The 23,607-nt window shown below is 30.7% G+C and overlaps 2 protein-coding genes across 2 annotated transcripts; one reads left to right on the forward strand and one right to left on the reverse strand.

The window, feature by feature from the left end:
* Positions 1 to 1,215: 1,215 nt before the first annotated feature.
* On the reverse strand, positions 1,216 to 17,623 carry LOC139516879 (uncharacterized). Its single transcript, XM_071307299.1, has 11 exons — positions 17,491 to 17,623; positions 11,895 to 12,225; positions 11,162 to 11,306; positions 10,548 to 10,667; positions 9,885 to 10,025; positions 7,259 to 9,113; positions 6,579 to 6,709; positions 5,939 to 6,200; positions 4,877 to 4,990; positions 3,743 to 3,843; positions 1,216 to 1,480 (listed from the first exon to the last, which is right to left on the reverse strand). Exons 2-11 carry the CDS (start codon positions 12,185 to 12,187, stop codon positions 1,250 to 1,252), a joined length of 3,393 nt encoding a protein of 1,130 aa, XP_071163400.1. The 5' UTR covers positions 12,188 to 12,225; positions 17,491 to 17,623; the 3' UTR covers positions 1,216 to 1,249.
* Positions 17,624 to 20,950: 3,327 nt separating this feature from the next.
* Positions 20,951 to 23,403, forward strand: LOC139514891 (cerebellin-3-like). Its single transcript, XM_071304482.1, has 4 exons — positions 20,951 to 21,272; positions 21,510 to 21,622; positions 22,306 to 22,521; positions 23,276 to 23,403. Exons 1-4 carry the CDS (start codon positions 21,020 to 21,022, stop codon positions 23,381 to 23,383), a joined length of 690 nt encoding a protein of 229 aa, XP_071160583.1. The 5' UTR covers positions 20,951 to 21,019; the 3' UTR covers positions 23,384 to 23,403.
* Positions 23,404 to 23,607: the final 204 nt, after the last annotated feature.

Consider the following 23,607-nt stretch of genomic DNA (forward strand, 5'->3'; position numbering starts at 1 on the left):
AGAAAGTAGTACATATTTAACACAAAATAGTTCCTACGCATAGACATAACTTTCAAAATATTTAGAGTATTTTATTAATTTTGGAATCAAATGAAAGCTGCATGACTGGTGATTATTGTAGAACAATTTTTGACCGATAAATTTGAATAATAAAAAAATGGCATGAAATTTAAAAAGGAGGGTACATTTTGCCTTTTTGTCAGATCGGAAGTACCTGTTTTGGTACATCCGAAGTTCCGGGAACCAGTTCTTTCTTATATGCAATGTAAGGTATGTTGATTTTTTCAGTACAGGACACCAGAAGGTGTTGCTTTGACATGCAATGATTGTCACTTTATTTGAACTTAAGATAAAAGAGCTGTGACCACTCAAAATTGAGGAATTTAACATAGAAAGCAATGGGGCCATTAATTAGTGGTGTACTTCCTAAAAGCTCACACTAATTTGGCTGTGTAATCTGAAAAGAATGCCTTAAAAAATGATTAGAATGATTTCCATTATATTTGCTTGACAATAAAAAAAATATGCATAAAGGTCATTACAAATTTTAATCATTAAGGGGGCTCACAGGTCTAAATATTTTTTTTTATTTGATATAGGATTTCGCTATATTTTTCTATAAATGAACTTTATCTTTTACTTACTAATAGAAAAATGAAATAAAAAAATGGGGTCACCGTTCATTTACGCTCACAATCTGCCTTCGAAAGATGCATATATTTTTGTTAATGTCCTTTTTCTCTGTTGAACTAATAGGAGAAATAGAGGTAATATCGAAATTAAAAAAGAATTAAATTATAGAAATCGCTTAATTCTCACAATTATTTAGTTTATGAACTGCTTATTCGAAAACAACAATAAAAAATATAGGTCACCAATGAGTTAAAAAAAGAAATTTTAATTTTAATGCCATTTTTGCACCAAAGGGAGATAATTTGGAGCTTTTTCAATGCTATCTACATTTTAAAGTCACCTGGGGCCAACAGAAATTGATTTTTTGGGATAATTTTAGTACCATATGATAAAGTATCAACTACTAAAGGTAATTAATAAAATTTGTAATGCAAATAAATGTTTTATTTTTTTCTGAAAACTTGTACCAGCGAGCCTCCTTAAGTGTCATGATATACTTGTATAACGGTACCTATATATGAACAAATAAATAATAAAATCTATTTTGAGCATGGATATCACAGCCTAAGAGTTTCCAATATATAAATAAGACATTTGTAGTTTATTTATCAAATATTTAACTGTTTTTGAAATGTGGAGGGAGGCAAATTTTGCCTTTTTGAGCATGTATCATCACAGGTTTAATAGCTTCACTAAAATAGTCCACAATATGCAGTGACCCTCGACAAACAGCCACAATCTCTGCTAAATGGTTGTCATCTACACAATCACAGTATTCCAACTCTAAGATCTGTAGATTTGCTGCATATGTTGTTGATCTATAGGGAACACAAAGTTCTTCATATTCCTTAAAAGTAAAAACCCAATAATATAGATAGATGTATGCAAATACCTTAAAGGACTTACCAGAATTTTATATTTGTTTACAAAGAACAGGGCACACTATGTATGACCCTTGCTACATATAAATTTACTGGAATAAACCTTTTTTTTATTTTCATGATTTACATAATTTTTAAATACTTTGTGATAAAGACTAGGAAATTGTATAAATTATAAGACTTTGATTGGGACCTCATTTCAGTAAGGTCTGAAGAGATATTTGCAGGATTCTCACACAAAAAGGTTATCGTTTTTATGTATTGCCTGAAAAATAAGGAATGCAATTGTCACACAAAGATTTTTTTACTTTAAAAATAATTATGAAGTTCACTTCCTATGTATATACTGTTTTTGTGAAAATTGTGCTAAATTACTAATTATACCCTGCTGTGAGGTATAATGTTTTTGACATGTCAGTCAGTCTGTCAGTCCTGTTCTTGTTATCGTCACTCTTCTGCAACTACATAACACAATTTGCTGAAACTGAAGATAGCAAGGACAAACTATCATATGTAGATGAGCATACAAAAAATATAATCTTGGAGTTATGTCCCCTTGAACTTAGAATTTTGACTAAATATACTATTGCAACAGTTTTATTATTGCAACTTCTCTGAAACCAGACAACACAATTTCATGAAACATTGAAGATAATAAGTACATAATATATAATTGTAGATATCAACAAGAAATTTTATCTCAGTTGACTTTTGTAGGAGTAACATATGAGTCTATGAATTTCTATTGATATTTTGTGGCCCAGAGACAATGTATGAGTGTGGGGTATGTGAGCATGCTCACAAAGATCCTTTTCTTCTTGGTATGTATTTGTCATAGCATTGTGGTGCATAATTTGATCATATTGTTGTGATTTTATGGTTGTATAACCCAGGAAAAATACTCACATATATATCAAATAACTGTATTAAATCATGCTCAAAGTTTTTATACGACCGCAAAAATTGAAAAATTTTTGGTCGTATATTGGTATGACGTTGGCGTTGGCGTCGTCTGAAGACATTTGGTTTTTGGCACTATGACTTTAGTAAAAGTAAATAGAAATCTATGAAATTTAAACACAAGGTTTATGACCATAAAAGGAAGGTTGGGATTGATTTTGGGAGTTTTGGTCCCAACAGTTTAGGAATTAGGGGCGAAAAGGGTCCAAAATTAAACTTCGTTTGATTTCATCAAAAAAATGAATTATTGGGGTTCTTTGATATGCCAAATCTAACCATGTATTTTGATTCTTAATTTTTGGTCCTGTTTTCAAATTGGTCTACATTAAGGTCCAAAGGGTCCAAAACTAAACTTAGTTTGATTTTAACAAAAATTAAATTCTTGGGGTTCTTTGATATGCTGAATCTAAACATGTACTTAGATTTTTGATTATGGGCCCAGTTTTCAAGTTGGTTCAAATCTGGGTCCAAAATCAAACTTTGTTTGATTTCAACAAAAATTGAATATATGGGTTTCTTCAATATAATGAATTTAACCATGTATTTAGATTTTTAATATTTGGGCCCGGTGTCATCAAATTGGTCCACATTGAGGTCTAAAGGGTCTAAAATTGAACATTATTTGATTTCATCAAAAATAGAGTTCTTGGGGTTCTAGGATATGCTGAATCTAACCATGTATTTAGATTTTGGATATTGGACCATAAAAGATACATGTCCAATTTAATTTTTTTAAAGTTTTTAAGTTTAAGTTCTTAGACCGCATTCATTCTGTGTCAGAAACCTATGTTGTGTCAATTATTTAATCACAATCCAAATTCATTGCTGTATCAAGCTTAAATGTTGTGTTCATACTTGTCCATACTGCGGTCATATAAAGCTGCGCCCTGTGGAGCATCTGTTTGTACTCTGTCAAAACTTTTCAATAGTTAATGCTATAAATAATGGTTTATGTATTACCTGGTTATCAGAAATATCAAAATACAGTGGCATAAATTTGCTTACATCCACTTAATTTGAACTTTGGTGGTTAGTTTAATTGTTTCTTGGCAGTCATACCACACAATCTAATTACAATTAGTTCTCGGCAAACTTTCTCCTCGTTGTTTATATGTCGTGTGTGGGAGCATTACATATAAACAATGAGAAGCAAGTGCAAGAACTAATTATAATTAGATTGTCATACCACATCTCCTAATTTTTATAATGATCAACTTAGAAATACAAAGACAATTTTAAAGTTAAGAATTTTTCATAACAAGACATACTTCATCACTTGAGTAATGTTCCTCTCCATTTTCAGTCAGCATTTTTCTTTCTTGTAGTTTAAATCTCAATAGAGCTTGACATCTTCTGAACTTTTGTAAGTCTTGAACAGAAAAATAACACATGAAGAAAAACATGATGACTATATCTGTAAATGATTTTACTGTCTTTTAAAATATTAACATTATGATCATACTCTGTAGGGGGAAAAAATGTGGAATGTGTCCATAGGAAACAGCTGATGGCATATCATAAAAAGTTGTAAAGGAACATAACTGAAGAACGGTAAAAGTGACACTAACAAAATTTGTACTTAATCTGAGTTTCTTGGTAATAAGCATTATGTATAAGTTTCATAACATTTGGTTGAGGTAAACAAAAGTTACTGATCAGATTATTTTTTTAGCAATTTTTCCATTTGTAAAGGAGCACAACTCTAGAACGGTTAAAGTGACGCCACCAAAATTCAAATTTGATCCATGTTTTGTGGTAATAATCATTGTGTATTAGTTTCATAACATTTGGTTGAGGCAAACTAAAGTTAAAGAATGGAACCCAACTTTGGAAATAAAGTAGACACATAGACAGGCAAGGGTAAAATTTAATGCCCCTCCGCTACGGCAGGGGCATATGAAAAAAAAGATTTGAATTTCTATAAAGCAACATTTAATTTTAAAAAATCTTACTGAAATTGACACTCATTGAGAGAGTATTTAATAGTGAATACTGAGCACAAGTTATTCTACAACTGGCAAAACAAATTTTGTCCATGTACTATATGTGAATGAAGTCAGGAAGAAAGATGGTCAATGGCTAATCTTTGATTGTTTTTGGTTACATTTATTCACAACTTTTATTGACTTAATACGCTATATAGCTCAACATATTGTACAGGTTAAAATGGTTTGTTGTTGAAGATTTTACGTTGCCCTCTAGATGTCATTTAGTTTTCTTTGTTGTTGGGTAACTGTCTGATTGACATATATCTATAGACATAACTTTTTATTCATATAGGATTGGTTCTATTGTAATTAAGGTCAAATGTCAAAATAAAAGTTTTATCAATTTTGTATAACAGATCTCCAATGTAAGTGATATACCAATACCACTCCTTACAGAATAATATAATGCAATACCTGATATAATGGGTAAGTATGGTGCTGATGTCAGGAACTTTATCCCAGACAGAACAGCTTTCTTCAAGTAAATACAGGATCTCAACAGAGCTTTAACACTGACATCTGACAAACCTGGAATATAACATATAAAATATTTGTAAATTCTGATATTATTGGGATGTGTTTTATCATTGCGAAAAATGCTTTAAACACAAATAATGTATCAAGAAAGAACAAATGTAAATCAAATCACAATGTTGCAGAAAAGTTTATGCTTGAAAAAGGCATATTTCATATTATCACAATAAATAGATAAACTAGTTCCAATGTCCCTGTTTTTCACATATTATATCTGTCAAAGGACAATAACTTAAAAAAATATTTTTTTCATAAATATCTATAAGAAATGAAGGCTTGAGAGCAAATGAAATGCGATCTCCATTATAATTTATACTTCCAAGGGACATAACTCTTTTAAAAAGTAATTGATAGGCCCTGATTTTCAAAATTGTCCAAGACATTGCTGATATAAACCTATGACATAAGTTTCATGAATATCTGCTAAAATGTGTACATGTAAGAGCACTAACAAACCAATTTTCAATATAAATAATATTTTCAAGGGCACAACTCAAAATAATTGTTTGTCACTTATTTTAGAACTTGTTGAAAAATATCTGATATAAACCCTATTATTAAAGTTTCATAAAAAAATCTTGCAAGATTGTACAGGTGCGAGGTTTAACACTGCAATTTTCTATACAAATAATATTTTCAAGGGGAATAACTCTTTTAAAATAATTGATCAGCACTGATTCTCAAACTTGTCAGAGACATTGCTGATATAAGTTTCAAAAATATTTATTATAGTACTTATAATTCAATTAGTTATAAGGCAAACATCTTTGCTTAGTGACTAATTCTAAAGTTTTACTCCAGAAAACCAGAAAAAAGCAATTACTTCATAGTAAAGAAAAAACTTAAAAACAATTTTGCCATGATTCTGTCAGTCCCTCTTCCAGGAATGATTTCAGATACTCACATTACCATCTTCCACTCCTTTTTTATATCAATTATTACCTGAATTCCAGCTTGCATCAATTTCCTGAAGAAGAGGTAAATTTTCAGCCAGATAAACCATAGATGCATCAGTTATACTATCTACACTGCAGATATTTAGATTTTGTAGCTGTTTAAAGTTTTCTGCCATCAAGGCCAAGGTCATTGTTGAAGCAGGACAATGTCTGAAAGACAGCTTCTTCAGAGGACTAGGTTTCCGACATAATGCGTTCAGTCCTTGAACTGTTACCTCATCACACCAAGATAAATCTAATTCCTCAAACTAAAACATAAAGACAATGTCAGATTAATACACGAATACATATTTATTTCCAAACTTTCAAATGCATTATTTAGTCTATCAAATATGTGAATGCGCAAACATACATTGTAAGTGAAACGTGTTTGTATAAAACAAGCCAGTTTGTGTAATGATCACCACCATCTTGTTTATATTGGTTACCGAGAGTAGTTTGGTCTACGTTGTCAATAGAAAAATAAATAATGTCAAGAGCCACTTCCAGAAGTCCTTTCGATCAAACATATAAAAGTATTTCCTAATATTTAAATCAGATAAGAATTATCAATGATTAAGGGAGATTTTATAAGGATTACAATTAACTTTACTTTGAATATATATTTATGATATTACAAAATTTACCTTATCCATTTTCCTGGCAGCTAATCTAAATAATGTACCATCTGAAATGTCAGATTCTGCCAAGTATAGATTTTGTAGTTCTGGACCCAGCAGGAATGGTCTGAGGAACAGGTCTTTTATAAAATGAATCCCTAAAATTGTATTGTAACATTAATAAATAAAATGGAGTACAGTGTGAATACTTAAAAAAAACCTGTCCCTCTAATTACTGTTTAATAGAAAAATATAAATTGTATTTAGAACAAACAACCAAAGACCTACCTTGATCATGATCTTCAAGCAAAAATCATGAATGAAGATAAACTGTTTGTTTGAAACCTCTTAATTTTTTCAGTAATTCATTAGATTATGGTATTATATTATCAGCATCAACATCAACTTTTCCATGAACATGGTAAACTGTATATATATTTATACATGAAAAAACTGCATTGGGTATTCTGGGTTTATTTATAAGTAAGATTTATACGTAAATTCAGGAATTACATATAAGTCTATCTAATTTAGACATAAACTGAGTTACTAATAATAAATCTATTTTATGTCTAAATTAGATAGACTTACTTCAGTAAAACAGGTTGATTTTTCAAAGATAATAAGGGATACCTAATTCCCCCCCAAAAAAACTGTAATTCTGAGTGAAATATACACAAACAATTGTTTAAGATATATTCAATTACCATTAAAGTCAACTTTTTGCAGCTTCTGACATGTCTGCCCAATATGAGAGATACCATAAGTCACAGATTCACAATCAGTTAGACTAATCTCCTTCAGGTCTTTTAAAAATGGAGTCAAGTCCTTGACCATTTCATCTGTCAGTCCAGCCCAGGACATTCCAAACTTCTGTAAGTTTGGAGAGCATTGTAAAAATTCTTTCAAACAGTCGAATCCAACCGATTCATATACTGACGTGAATTTGTTGGTAACATCCACGGAAACTAGCTGTGGTTTGTATGTCTGTTTTATTATTTCTCTTTTGACCTTTGGTGTATTGGATTTATCTGTCTGATTCTCCTCTGAATTCCTGATGTCTTCCTCCACATCTTCATTTTCTTTGAATTTCAGATTGTCATCTAAAAGTTTTCTGACCTTGTCATCAACATTTTTATTTTGTTTAAAGTTCAGATTGTCATCTGATAGTTTGATGCCTTTGTCATCAATATTTTCCTTTCCTTTCATTTTGGCATTTTCATCTGATGGTTTGCTGTCTTTGTCATCAATATTATCATTTTCTTTGATATTTTGTAAACATGTGTCATTTGCATCATGAACATCAATATCACAGCTTTTGAGAGTACAGTCATTGTTTAATATTAAATTTTCTACACAATCACTAAATGCTATAGCTTGATTATCTACCCCTACTTTTCCATTTGTATGATCACATATTTGTCCTTCAACTTTTCCATCTACTGTACAATTTTTATAATCACATATGTTTCCCTCACTTTCACTTTTTGCTAACTGTCCATTGCAGAGTACAGAACTGCTATCACAGACTAGTTTTAACTGTTCACATTTTTGGCATATTAAATCATTTCCAGTACGATACTTTGCATTATTGTGGTCACTTAATTGAAAGACAGTTTCCTTTGAATTGAGATCAGAATGGTGAATGCTGTCTGTTTTATTGCTTAACATATCAATACATGTACTTTCTTTTATTGATTTGCTTTGATCAAAGTTTATGGATGTAGCACCAAAATCTTCTTCTGAACCAGTTTTCATAAACATATTTGAATTTAGCACACAAACATCATCTGTTTGACACTGGAAGTTAGCACCATCGTGAATTCCAATTCCACAACAACCATGGCAACAAGCATCTACATAGTTTACTGATTCATTATTTATAGAACATATATCTATAATTTTGGTTTTACTAAAATTTGTTGAATCAGACCCAAGATCCTCAGGGGCTTCAACAAAATCTATTTCAACATTATCAGGGTGAACACAATATGATGCTTCAGAAAATTCTAATTGGTTCATTAAATCTTTGGCATTGCTGTCAGTTGATTCTTGATTTGAAAAACATGATTCTTTAATATTTTGTATATTAGGGTCTAACAAGTCCTGAGCTTCAGAAGAAATCGAAGAATTTCCTACTGTTTTATAAAGATCATTCAAAGTATTCTCAGGATTTTTATATTCAGTAGATCTATCTTCCATTGAGCATGTTTCAATTCCTGCTAAACCTATTGATTCATATTCTCTAGTTGACAATGCAACTTCTTCATCTAAATCAGTTGTTATATTTATATTTACAGGTAATTGCAAGACACTTCTTATATCAGCAGCTCCATCTGCTTCTGAAGCATCTTCACCTCCACTTGTCACATGATCGATTTCTTTTTTTTCCAGTTGTTGATCTACCTTTTCCAAAGTAGTTTTGAATTCTAGTAAACATTTATACAGTTCATCATTCTTTGGATCCTTTGGGCCTTCAGCTTTGTTGTAAAATGATAAAACAAGTTCTATCATGGCAGGTAATGAATACCCTGCCAAACTTAGTATAGCTATCAAGTTAATCTGTAAGTAAATATAATACATTTACTATCATGGTTTCAATATTATACAGGACAACTTATTTTCATGAAACATGAGTACAGGTAAAATGAAAATTAAAGTGTTCAACAAAATGAGAATCTCTAACAGAATTAAAGTGGACATCCCTTACCATGGGTATGCAGGGTCGTTACAATAAACCACATACAATGTAAAAACTAATAACAACTGTTTAGGAATTGATGCAGTAGTGTAATCATCTGTATCCCATGAATACATTTCCATTTATTTAAATATGCTTCTTGTTGAATGCCTTTTGATCTGAAGAAATTCCCCATTCTCTTCCTTTGAAGTTTTGCAAGTCTGCCACATTTAATAGCAATTACTGTATAAGTGGATATTTGTGTGGCTTGTTATTAAACTGAATACAAAGTCAAACCTTTCATGAGAGGGTTGAATTTGTGCATTGAGTGGTGTGTTGTCTTTTCACATCAATATTGCTGATTAGAACAAATCATTTGCATGTGGGTTATTTTCAAACAAAATATCTGCATGGTTGTTATTTTTGCGCATGTTACGCTTTTGTGAACTTTGAATTAACCCCTGATTAAAAATTTCCAAGTTTACAGAATACTACATCATTATTGTGTATTAATTGAATTTTGCCATTACCCTATATAATTAATTTAATACTTTAGAGCTAGCAATATCAAATTTCTTATTTCTTATTTTGAAAAACACATTTTGTATGTATAACATAAGTTGACAAGTTTATGGACTACATTTCATACATACAGATGTCCATGATAAGTTGACATTCTTTAAAGTAGGTCCAGTAAGTGATGTCAGATGTCGGACTGCTGTAGCTGTAATTCCTCGACAACCAGACACATCAACACTTATCAATGAACACTCATAATGATGACTTGTATCATGCTGTAAATAAATTCATTATTTAAAATTTAGTTTATTTAAAATCTTGTCATACAAATTTAATACCATCGCTGAAAATTGGTCAAAAGTTTTGTAATATTTATTATTAGACAGGTCTTTAAGGTTTCAGTTTACCCAAAATTTCATATTTATAACATATAACTGATTCAAACATTAACATTACACTTACTAATTGTAACTATAAATAAACAATTGATAAAGAGGAATAGTAATTCAAAAACTAAAAGTGTTACAACCTTAACAAATTACTACTTCAGCTTTTTTGGGTACAGGACCCTAACCAAACATGACATTTAACCATCTGCAAATCTGACAGGGAGTGCAAAAAAAAAAAAAAAAAAAAAAAAAAAAAATCCCGACCTACCAACCCTGATTTTTTTGCCTTGGCAGCAGGAGACAGACATATATTTTGTTTTGGCCTTATACAAAATAATATAGATTTAAGAATCTATTTTGACTCATCCTTGCTACATTTGTAGCTTTATTAGACTTAGAATATCTTACTGATGGTGAGAACTCTCGTTCTTTCTGGAGCTCCTCATTTAAAAGGAAGACAGTTTCTGTTAGGCTGTCACAACTAGAAACATTCAAATGTTGTAAAGTAGGAATATGTCGTAGAGCACTCTGAAAAAGAAAAGAAATACATGTATCACTTGATTTAATATAATCAAAGTCATATTAAGGTTGACAATCCTTTTATTTGAAAAATATACATTTTTCTAAATTTTTAAATTAAAATCAACTCTATCATTGGCTGCATATTTTCACATGAAAAATTCACAGAATCACTTCTAAGTTTCTTTGTTTCTCTCTCTAAACATAATATGTAAAGTTTTCCATCATTCTAATGTGACCAAAAGCTTCGAGTTTTACACCTGTGGTAAAATATGAATATATTGTATGTCAGCTGGTTTGCAAAGTCATTATTTGTTTGGGGTACTGTATGTGGTAAGTATATAAAGACCAATCTGTGGTCAAATCGAGATAAATTCAAGCATTTATTAATTATTCTTTTATGTAAAGCAGTTATATTGTATTCATATTCATTAAAAACAGCCTATAATACTGGTATTAGTGTATGATTTTGCATATATCTAACTTTTATGATTCTAACTTACTTTAACAACTTGGTCTGATACATTATGACAAGATTCTAAACATAGAGCTGTAATACTAACTCCCAATCTCCTCCATAAAACAAACTGTCCAGGTGACATCAACTGATCACATTCCTTTAAAGAAATCTTTTGTAAATGTGGACATCTATAAAAGAATATTGGTTTATAAACACTATAATATCTAGAAATTAAGAGATGACAAAAAATGTATAAAATCCAGCTGCAGTTATTTAAAAGATGCCCAAATTACTTTTAAAAGATAACCATAACATCATGAACAACCATATGCAGATGATCTAAGAAATAACCATATCACATTTTTAGGTGTTTTTTTTTTAAAGATCTAATGCAGAATGTTAGTCATAAGAATACTACAATGTATCATGACTACATGTATATATAACACAAGCAAATTACTTTAGAATGGTGTTATTAAGTAATTATTGTGCATTCTTGTTTTCCATAATTTCAGAAGATGTAAAAAATTAGTTTCAGATCATCCCCACCAAAAAAACAATTAAGTAAAGAAATATTTTATATGATAATAATCATTCATGACAAAAAATGTATCATTCATGACAAAAAAGTCAAAATGTATGCAATTAGTCCGAATCAATTAAATCCAAAAAAAGATAACTAGTTATGGACCTTCAGTCTAAGGAATTTTGGCCTACATGTATGCATACTTGTACATTATCAAAAAAATGGTTATAAATTATGTCACTTTACTTACTTTTTTATGACTTCAGTCAATCCAAAGAAAGTCAACTGTGGCAGGCATTTGTCTACTTTAAGTTCCCTCAAATGACATGGCACAACAGCTTTCAGTATTCTATCAGTTACTTTTTCTGAATAAAACTGCAACAAGATAATCAACAAATCCTCTGTAACAGCAGAAAATACTCCATCTTCTAACAGAGTCAACAAATATTCTGTAAATTCAGGTCTTGTTTCTTCTACAAAATCTAGTAACACATGACTACTTGCCAAAGTTGAAATGCTTTTCAGGGACGGCACCATTGCCATCTTAAATGTCTTTCATGCAGTTGTTCTTTTATAATAACCTAAAAGAATATAAGAAGTTAAATTTATATTGCAATCTGAATATCAAAGATATTTTTAATAAGATTTTCATTTAAAATTTGTAGTTGTGTTTGCCACATTATAATTTTATGCAGTAGACATGAATATGCAAAATATTTTTTTTTTATAGATTATTACAGTTATTTAAGAATTGAATGATTCTTGTTGTAACTTCATTGGGGTGTAAAAGCATTGACTGAAGTACATTTTCCACGCTTCATTCATGGTCAACGCTTTTACAACCCTATGAAGTTAATAAAAAAAGAATCATTCAATACTTATAATAAATACATTTTTTTGTCATCATGAATGATAAAGGAGTAAGTCCGGTAAGGACCGATTTTGGCCTCAAATTTCAGGTTCATCTGACGAAAGATTTTGACCACTTTTTAAACACTTAAGTGTCTATTTTATTTGAATTAATCAGTTTATGAGAAAGATTTTAACAGATTAAGTCATTAAAAACGATCCGATTCAAGCTCAAATATGAAAAATCTACCTAACATGCCGGAAAATGTCACTTTTCAGATGGTTTTTGGTAAAAATGAAAGTGGCCGCATCCGTGTTCATCCTCAACCTTTATATATGTGATGTATTATCATAAAATACAACTTTCATTTCAATACTAAGGATGAACACGAATGCGGCCACTTTCGTTTTACACGAAAACCGTCTAAAATTTAACTAAAATGCTAGAATTATGAGGATTTCAGTAATTTAGCATGACTTATTGGTGCTAGTACCGGATATATGTGCCTTGTATAGTCAAAAACAGTCCATATTTATGTAGCAGAAGCATTCTACTGTCAAATAAATAACTAAAGGTTTACATTTTAACAATTTTGTAAAACTGCTATATTTTGGGGCCAAAAAGGGGTCTTACTGAACCTACTCCTTTTATTTTGTAATGAAGTTGCTTAAGGATTAACTTGAGATTACAGAGTAGCAAATCAGAATCATGTATTATAATGAAACATACATCTAATGTAATTATAAGATTATAAAACTAGAGAATATTGACAAAATTGTCAGGAAGGCCCCTAATTGCACAAATTTATAAGAGTCAAATGGACTGATGCATACTTAGTATAAAATGTTCATAGGTTGTCAATTATCATTAACTTTAAAATACAGCAATTAATTCAGGAAGTATTCTCAATGATATACATTTGTATGTTTTGTTAAAATCATAGTGCAATATTAATGACACACATTTTGGTGAAATAGGTATGTTCAAGACAAGATTTTTTTTTTTAATTTATCATTCTGTTTCAAGATTCAGAGGTACTCAATGTGTACATGCAATTCTTAATAAATTATTCCTATGATGAGATTTGGTTCATTTCTGTATCATGTATCATATGCTTTTTCTCATTATACATGTCTGTCCTAACTGGATATCAAAGAAGATTCTGAAATTTTAATATTTAAGTTGCCATAGAGGTAAATTGATTTCTCTGTGAAGTAAAAAGGTCCACCAAGAATGTCACAAAATCCAAAATGGTGATGTGGTCTAATGATATACATGTATATGCTCCTACTGCTACAAATATTTGACTGATAGCACCTGCATGTGTGTATTCCGTCACTTTCAAGTGTGTACATACATGGGGTGTGTCTAAACACTGCTAAGGAGTCCTTAGTGCACTAAGGACTGATAACATGCCACTAAGAACTAGATGGAGAGCTGTTACATGCAATTTCTTTTCATATTACGGTAGAAATTGATATTTAATGCATAAATTTCAAATTTTGTAGAAAAATAATAATAAATTAAGGAGATATTCAACATTATTTAGACACGTGCCTGTTTTTCTTTGATATGCCGAAAATCCATGAACCGTTTGACACGTGTCAAATTACATATTAATTGATTACACGGGAATCCTTTTGGTAAAGTTGGATACTAATAAATGAATTGTTGTTGAAATTTTATTAACAAAATAATCTGAATGAAGAAGTATTTTCTCAAGTGTATATTTCTTGTAAATATTAAATTTGTCACCAGAGAAATATATCTAATGTCGGATTTTTATTTGATGTTCATATTAATAAGTGACTGAAATACAAATTTTTATAGATATTTAATTCACATTTATATATATTTTTTTTAAAGTACGTGTTGAAGTTTGGATAACCGGCAGATGCTTGTTGCGTTTTCATAAAATTCATCTTGTTATTGGGCTCTGATAAGCTCGGTAGTACCGAAAAATTAATCTAATATTTCGTAGCGTTCTTTGTCTCTTGAACCAATTTTATTTTTCAGGTGGTCGGACACATTATCTATAATGTGTTTTGTACCCGTATCTCTATTCTGTTTATTTTTTCTTGCAAGTGTGCTTTAATGTGGTGACAGGCGACGACGGACATGCGTTTGAACAATAGACTGGTTTGGAGCTGGAACACTTTAGTTTGTTTCTTATGGTGCACTGTTCAAAATTTATTTTCATATATGAAGACATTTTAAGAAATGTATAACTGGACAAAACGAAACCAATAAGATAATGCATTTTTACTACATGCAACACACTAAGTTCATATATGACCCGTTTGAGTAATATATTTCGGGCCTTCAACAGTGAGTAAAGCGCATAGCACATAGTCATTATTTCATAAATTATTTCGTACGATATGTTAAGCAGACAATTTGTTAAAAACAATACAAATCGGATTTCCTTCTGACATACTTGCCACAGGCATTTGTCTCAGAAAAAAAATTCCTATATACCTTTTCTGAGACAAGTGCCTGTGATACTTGTTCTTCTTTAAGAAAAGTAGATTTAAAGAAATTATAGTTGAAAATATTTCTGTCGGCTTTTTCTTTTTTTCGCGTGATATATTTAGGTTTAAATATTCTGATTATATTGCATTACAAAAAATAATTATTTACACATCATGTGGTAAAGGCATATTTTCAAGGCATTCATACGAAGCATTCTCTTTCTCTGTCAGAATTATATCTTTAGCTCTAAATTTACACATACTGAAAAAAAATTCGTGAATACTGTACTAAAAAATGTGGAACATTTTTAAAACATTTGTCTCTTTTATATATTTGAAAATGAAACTTAATCTGACTTAAAATCGGGAAATGATTTTTTTAACTTCTTTTACTTTTAGAAGAATAATAAAATGTCGAAATATACAAATAAATAAGTACCGTATGAAGCCTTTGTAAACAAATATCAAGCTGGTTGAAAACTAGTGGTTTGGATAAACCCCAAGAACGACACATAATTTTCTCTCTCTCAATTCCATCGTATTGTTTTAGTGAAACCATTTGTATATATACACGCATCTTTGTCGAAATTAAAATAAAAACAAAACACTTATCAATATATATATTTATTTTGTCTTCATATCTCTTACATAACAAGCTGACCACACTCTAACTTATTAGTCATTTAGTAGGCGCACATCAAAGTCGTGCACCTGTGGCAAATAACTTTGTCGGGAAAGAAGTAAAACAAAAACAAAATTATTTGTTCTGTAATAATTTTTCATAAGAACAACACATTTAATTATAAATATTAAGCATACATTTTTTTAGATACAATTGTTTATTACCTAAAATAAAAAGATTATGATTGTTTAATGAATTGTTTTGTCATTTGGCACGTGTCAAACGGTTCATTGATTTTCGGCATATCAAAGAAAAACGGGCACGTGCCTAAATAATGTTGAATATCTTGTTTATTTATGATTATTTTTCTATAAAATTTGAAATTTATGCATAAAATATCAATCTCTAACATAATATGTAAAAATAATACACACAACAGCACTTCTTCTAGTCCTTAGTGGCATTGTATAGTCCTTAGTGCACTAAGGAGTCCTTAGCAGTGTTTAGACGTACCGATCCTGTATGTTATGTAAAGTTATTTTAACAGAGGTTACATATACACATGTACATTGTATTCAAGTTGATTTTTTTTATCATTAATTAATCAAACCTTACCTAATAATCTAAAATAATTATCAGTTTTTGTAAAGGTTTTTTTTTTTTAGATTTTGGGTAACACTTTACTTCAAAATAGTCTTAAAATAGAATTCCAAATAGAAAAAGTAAAAAAAAAATACTCATATTTATCAACTGTATGTTAGCGGTCTCACTAATGCGACAAGACGAATTTTAGCGAAAAGAAGCGTCAAGAAGCGACAAGAAGAATAATATTAGCGACAAGAAGCGACAAGAAACTATTTAGCGACGAAAAAACATTTTTTTTTTTTATCAAAATAACTTATTCCAAATAAATATTAAAAGAATATGCAAAAGAAAACAATTTTAACGACAAGAAAGTTAATATTGATAGAAAAAAAACTTGCAAAATGCATTATTTGTGCATCAATGTCCAGAAAATACATACACAAATTGAGAAATACAAAGAACTGAAATCAGACGAGAGGAAAACATAATTAAAATGTGAAATTTTTTCATCATTTTATTTAGTTTATTGCCTCATTTACCGGTATTTATCATGTTTATGCATATTAATTGAAGATTAAAGGAAATTAATGACAATCTTGAGTTTTCAACAGGTGTTCACTATTTACAATGATTGTATATTCTGGCTGTGTAATTGTATAGTCTGACGCGTGTAACCAATGTAACCATTAGGTCAATGGAGGTTACAAATGTACCAGGATTTGAGAATTTCTGAATATGATGATTTATGATAGTTTGTATGAGTGTAACCAATGTAACCAATGTAACCATTATGTCAATGGGGGTTACAAAACAAGGTAACTGAATTATGGTGCACATTTTGTGCCTTATATGATAAAAATACCCTTAACTTCCTCACAAATGTTTAATTTCTTCATGTAGCTATGTTATAATAAAAATACTCTTCCTCACAAATGTTTAATTTCTTCATCTATCAATATAATAATAAAAATTAATATTTTATTTCTGCCCCTGTATTAAAAAAACCAAAATGCATACTTTTTTTACATTTAGTAAAAAAAAATGTTTTCTTGTCGCTTCTTGTCGCTAAAATTATTCTTCTTGTCACTTCTTGACGCTTCTTGTCGCTAATTAGTGAGACCCTATGTTAGCCCTATCCCTTCCTTTTAATATTTACATCTCATATCATTCTAGTCCGAGATTGATTACTCTGACGTCCAACGGCTGTTTTGCCAGACAAGCTGGGGTCGTGCTACAGCACAAGGTTGCTTTCTAAGCTTATAAGTACGTGGACGTTTGCCTTGCATAATATATTTTTCTAAAATGTCATTTTTCTTACCAATTTGTATGTAATCAAAGTACGCAACAATTCAATGTGTATGTGATGTGCATAGGGGCCAAAATCTCCAATGTAAACAACACGAAAGCACAGGAAGAACCTAGAAGAGATCCGAAAGAAGCTCCAACTAATTACCATAGAATAGTTAAAAATAAAAGAATACCAGGATGTACAATCAAGGATTTGTCTAGTTAGGGAGCTACCATTTGATTTTTATCGGGGTGGGGGGGGGGCTAGGATGAAATTTGAAAAAAATAGACAGGACAGGAGTTTTGAGTAAAAAAATAGACAGGATGTGACACTTGCAAAAAAAAAAAGTCAGGACGACAATTTAGGTAAAAAAAAGTCAGGATAAACTAAAAAAAAAGGCAGGACCGATTAGAGTGAAAAATAAAAAGGCAAGACAGAGATTACAGTTAAAAAAAAATGCAATACTTGGTACAATAAATCAAATAATATGACCAGAAACATATAATATATTATAGGTCTCTGATATAACAAAATCAAATAAACGAATAGTTTTATCAAAATTGAATTGAATTGAATTAGGTTTGAAAAAAATAGGCAGGACAGGAGTTTTGAGTAAAAAAAAAGACAGGATGTGACACTTGCAAAAAAAAAAAAGTCAGGACGACAATTTAGGTAAACAAAAGTCAGGATAAACTAAAAAAAAAAGGCAGGACCGATTAGAGTGAAAAATAAAAAGGCAAGACAGAGATTACAGTTAAAAAAAAAATGCAGGACAAAATTTTTCATCCTAGCCCCCCCCCCCATAAAAATCAAATGGTAGCTCCCTTAGACAACTATACGAATACTTGGTACAATAAATCAAATAATATGACCAGAAACATATAATATATTATAGGTCTCTGATATAACAAAATCAAATAAACGAATAGTTTTATCAAAATTGGATTGAATTGAATTATATAAATTATACATGAATATACGAATGAAAAAATATATTTAAAATTTTGGAATCTCAAAATGCGGGTACGTACCGGCGCGTTTGGCTGATTGATTTGTATAGTATTTCTCACTGCAATTGTCCAAATCTTTGCTTTCATTAAGCAAGAGGGAAAATCGTATCAAAAGAAAAATCTCTGAGCATATATACCTCCAGATCGGGATATAGATTTATCGGCATTCCATCAAATGAATAAGAATCAAATATATTATTTCACATATATTGTTATGTCATAAATTTATAGACCTTGAATTACTGACTACAAAATGGTTCATAACGAGCATATTTCTGGTAACTGACCGTGCAAAGGCTGTATAGCCAGTCAAGGTAGTTAAAAACGTCCATTTGTTGTATTTCTGGTGCGGAAACTACTAGAATATCTAAAAAAAAAAAAAAAAACAGCTGCGCCATGAGCGCATGATACGCCCGTAGTCTTGTGTGGAAGTTTTATGCAATAATCATAAATATTTTCTGAGATACAGCGAGACATGTGAAAAACCCCTTTTTTAACAAAAAATCTCAATAACTCTAAAATAAAATTTTGAATCATCACCAAAAAGTATACAGATTTTAAAATTAATATAACTAAGAATAATGAAAAGTTTTAAGCAATAATCATATATTGTTTTAGAGTTACGGCGGGACATGTGACCCCCCCTTTTTTTCTTTTTTTTACAAAAAACTAAATATCACTAAAATAAAATTTCGAATCAAAACCAAAAAGTATCTACAGAAGATTTTTAGATTAATATAACAAAGTGTGTAAAGTTTTAAGCTATAATCATCAATCGTTTTTGAGATGCAGCGCGACATGTAAAAAAAAACCTCCCCCTTTTTTGCAAAATACTCAATAACTCAAAAAATAAAATTTTGAATCACCACCAAAAAGTATGCAGATCTTTAGATTAATATGACAAAGAAGTGTGTAAAGTTTTAACCAATAATCATAAATCGTTTTTGAGATATGGCGCGACATGTGAACCCCCCACTTTTTTTACAAAATACTGAATAACTGAAAAATTAATTTTTGAATCATCACCAAAAAGTATACAGATCTTAAGATTAATATAACTAAGAAGTGTGTAAAGTTTTTAGCAATAATCATAAATCGCTTTTGAGATATGGCGCGACATGTGAAAAAAACCACCCCCTGTTTTAGTTACAAAGTCCCGTAATTCAAAAAGATAAATCTTATTTTCACAAAAAAAGTATACAGATCATTTGACCATCATAAGAAACAACTATATTAAGTTTCATGAAATTTGGATAACGGTCGTTCTCAAGTTACGGTGCGACATGTTTACGCCGGACAGACAGACGGACGGACGACGCCGGACATTTGTATATCATAATATATACGTCCCGTCAAAATTTTGACGGGCGTATAAAAAGTCTGTGTTGCTCACCTTGGTCTATGTGCATATTCAACAAAGGACTCTCTCCAACATTGTAGACGAGAAAAGGATTCTTGACAAAAATCTCTGGTTTGTTGATCTTTATAGCTGATCACTTAGTCTGTCTAGTTTTTCTCTATCTTCTTTAATTTTCGCACAAAACACAAAAGAAGGAGACATCCTTATTTAAGGGGCGGCGTAATCACTCCTATAGAGTGACAGCCTATACTACCTTTATAAGCGAAATTTAACTTTTAAATAATTATTGTCTTGCTAGTCATTTTTGTGGCCATGCCGATATTTGGCTACTTTTGAAACGCCACCACATGACAACATGTTAAGTCAATGTTCAAATTCACATGAGTAAACAAACATCCTGTTTATGTACAAAACACCGAACGAAAATTGAATATGATACACAGCAACAAATCAAATGAATGGCTGGTTCCTTGTTTATCTTTCAAGCCTTCAGAATGTTCAATTTCTTGTCCTTTTATGAATACACATCAAAAGAGCGGGTCTTTTATAGCTGACTATGCGGTATGGCCGTATGGGCTTTGCTCATTGTTGAAGGCCGTACGGTGACCTATAGTTGTTTAAAATTTCTGTGTCATTTTCATGGTCTCTTGTGGAGATTTGTCTCATTGGCAATCATATACCACATCTTCTTTTTTATATTTATACTGTTCAATTTAGCAATGGTCAACTTCAGGATGCATTTTATTAAACGTTCGCCGATATCAACTGCTCATTTACTTTTTTTTATTGGTCATTCCATCTTTTAAACACCATATCTGTACCATTGAATATTAAGATACGCCTTCCAACTTTGCCAAACAATATGTTAGAAATAGTGGAATAATACGGAAGCCTTTTAGGGCCATTCTAATTTACTTTTAACAATTTAATATAACAAATTAATAATTTGATATAAATGTGAACATTACGTGCATTTATGATTTATTTTCGACAGATGATATTTAAAACGAGTTAAACGACAGTTTAACAGTGTTTTTTTTTCTTATTGTTATTTGAAACTAAAACTTAATTTTCTTATCAACAAATATTATCATTACACAGAGATATGAATTTAATTCAGGTCACCTATGGTCCTCATTGAATATAAAGCATAGTCTTATCATTAGTTTGAAATTGGTAAATAGTTAAAATGTTCGGAGTTTGGTTAACAGGGATATTTTTTGTTACTATAACAATCAGTGCTTCGTATGGTGATGACGTGATTGAAAGCCTTCAGTTCGATGTGGTGTTTTTAAAAACCCAAATGAAAGAGCTGACGACGAAGCTGGATAAATCAAACATACTCATAGATAACTTGACTAAGCGACTAGAAGTTTCCGAAAAGAGGAATGATGAACTTAACACACAACTTTCTAGTACTGGAAACTGCACCCATAGTCAAGGTATAATACAAATAGGTTATTAAGCTTTTTGCTACCTTTTCTTTTTAAGATTTGGATAATATCAATATAAAAAAGGAATAAAAGGCACATGATTTACTTTAAAAAAAAAAAGAATTTAAAAAAAAAAAAAAATTCTGTTTGCAATATCTGTTCGATATGGGAATTAGTTATTAATTGAAATATTTTTGTTCGCTAGCAGCAGATTATGGTAATTATGAAATTCTCTATATTATTTAGATAGGAAAAGATTGCTGTTATCAGGCAGTACGTCGACAGGAGTTGCATTTTCTGTAAGATTGACGAAACAATTGACAGGACTTAGTCCACACCAACCAGTGGTTTTTGATATGGTAACGTAACAAAAATCCGTTCTTTTTTTCTTAAATATATTGTACGAAAGCCTATGTGAGATAGCTTTTGATCCATGCTAATGTAAGAACAAAGTTTCACATGGCAGAGAATAGCGGTAAATTGATGTAAGCGTTAAATGAAAGGTTTGTATATCAAGTGCATTAAAGTTTATATATTTAAATCGTGCTTTTATTATCCTAGTAAACAAAGTGTAACTATAAGTATTGAATGATTTTTTTTGGTAATTTTAGAGAGTTGTAAAAGCATTGACCGTGCGCAAATTTAAAGAATGAAGCGCTGCGCTTCATACAAAATGTGCGTCATTCAACGCTTGTACACCCAATAAATTTACAAAAAGAAGCATTCAATTCTTTAAAATAGTCAGTAGCGTTTTCGGATATAGTGTGTGTTGCTTATTGATGTCCTCGATCTTCCAACTAGGCTTGCTATAAATAACTTTAAAGAAGGACGCTTATATTCCATTCCTTCTAGTTGCAGATTTCAACATCAAGATTAACAGTTCGTTTCATTTTGTTTTAGGGGATGTCAAATTTATTTCTTGATTTTAATCTGCAATTTAATATGTAATCTTACAACTTTGTTATATTGTTGTGTAAATCTTTTAGCCTAAATGTGAAAGAAAAAAAATTGCCACAAAAAAAATATATTTCAATTATATTAGGTTGTGACAGACACTTTACAAGCATACAACAACAATGATGGAATTTTTGCTGCACCTATTACTGGTATGTACGTGTTTTTTTGGACAACCGCAGTAAAACAATATGAGAGAACTCAATTGTTAGTAAACGGTGTACCTTATGGCTATGCTTCAGCCGATGCTGCAAATGATGGTGATACAGATTATGGAAGTGCTTCACAGATTGTTGTTCTTAAGGTTAGTTCGCAGTAAGAAGTTCAAAATAATCCTGATTTGTTTGTTCTTACCAAAAGACCAAAAAATACTTATAAATATAAACATGAAATAAAAAGACATATACCAAAGCGATGAGTTCCTAAATGCCAATTTTGACAGATTTTTGTTTTAAATAATCACTATAAACTGTGAGAGGATTTTTTATAACCAGTATTATAAATATTCTTATGAAATAACTTTAACTATATACAGTTTTAGAGCAGTTATTTATTGAAAATGAAGAAATGTTCTTTTTTGTGGAGATATTAAAAAGAAAAAAAGAAAAACAAAGTATCTCCCAAAATCAAAATGATGTAATATATACCAAGCAGGTACATGCAATTTTCTACGTTGATATTGCAATAATACTGAGACGAGCTTTGATCCTTTGGGTTCTGATTAACCCGAATACGATTCGACAGAGATCAGACAATGACGAGACATAACTAGAGGCAAGCTACACGGTTTATTTGCTTGACCGACCTCTACGGATAATTCCCGAGCCGTAGTTATTCTATAACGAATACACACGCCTCACTCTGCGTTTAGATAATGATGGGACATTCAAGAACATGCATGATATTAAATCCGAGTTTGTTTTTTTTTATTTTTTTATGTCGTGGCGCTGTCTGATCTGAAACGGGAGTAATAATCGGAACAGTGTAAACGCTAGATAGAGCGAGTGTCTGCTTCGACTTGCCTAAATATTCACAATAGATACAACATTTTTTTGCAGGTGAATAAGAATCAACATATTTGGATAAGTACATTGAGTGGCAGTGGAGCACTTGATGGTTATAATGATAATACATTTTCTGGATGGCTTCTATACCCATTGGAATAAGAATAAAGGACCTCTGGTTAGATTGTCATTAATACGAGCCTGGAATGTACAGCAAACATGTCTTTTAGATAATTTAGAACTATTCAAAATTGCTACCAGTCAAACACATACAACTATTTAGAATCATTTGCATAACAGCATGGACAATCGCAATACTTATGCTGGTAATACTACTGAATCATTTACCAATAACTTGTTTGTCATCGGCTATCGATAACAGGGAT

Source organism: Mytilus edulis, chromosome 3 (assembly GCF_963676685.1).
Source record: "Mytilus edulis chromosome 3, xbMytEdul2.2, whole genome shotgun sequence".
NCBI lineage: Eukaryota > Metazoa > Mollusca > Bivalvia > Mytilida > Mytilidae > Mytilus > Mytilus edulis.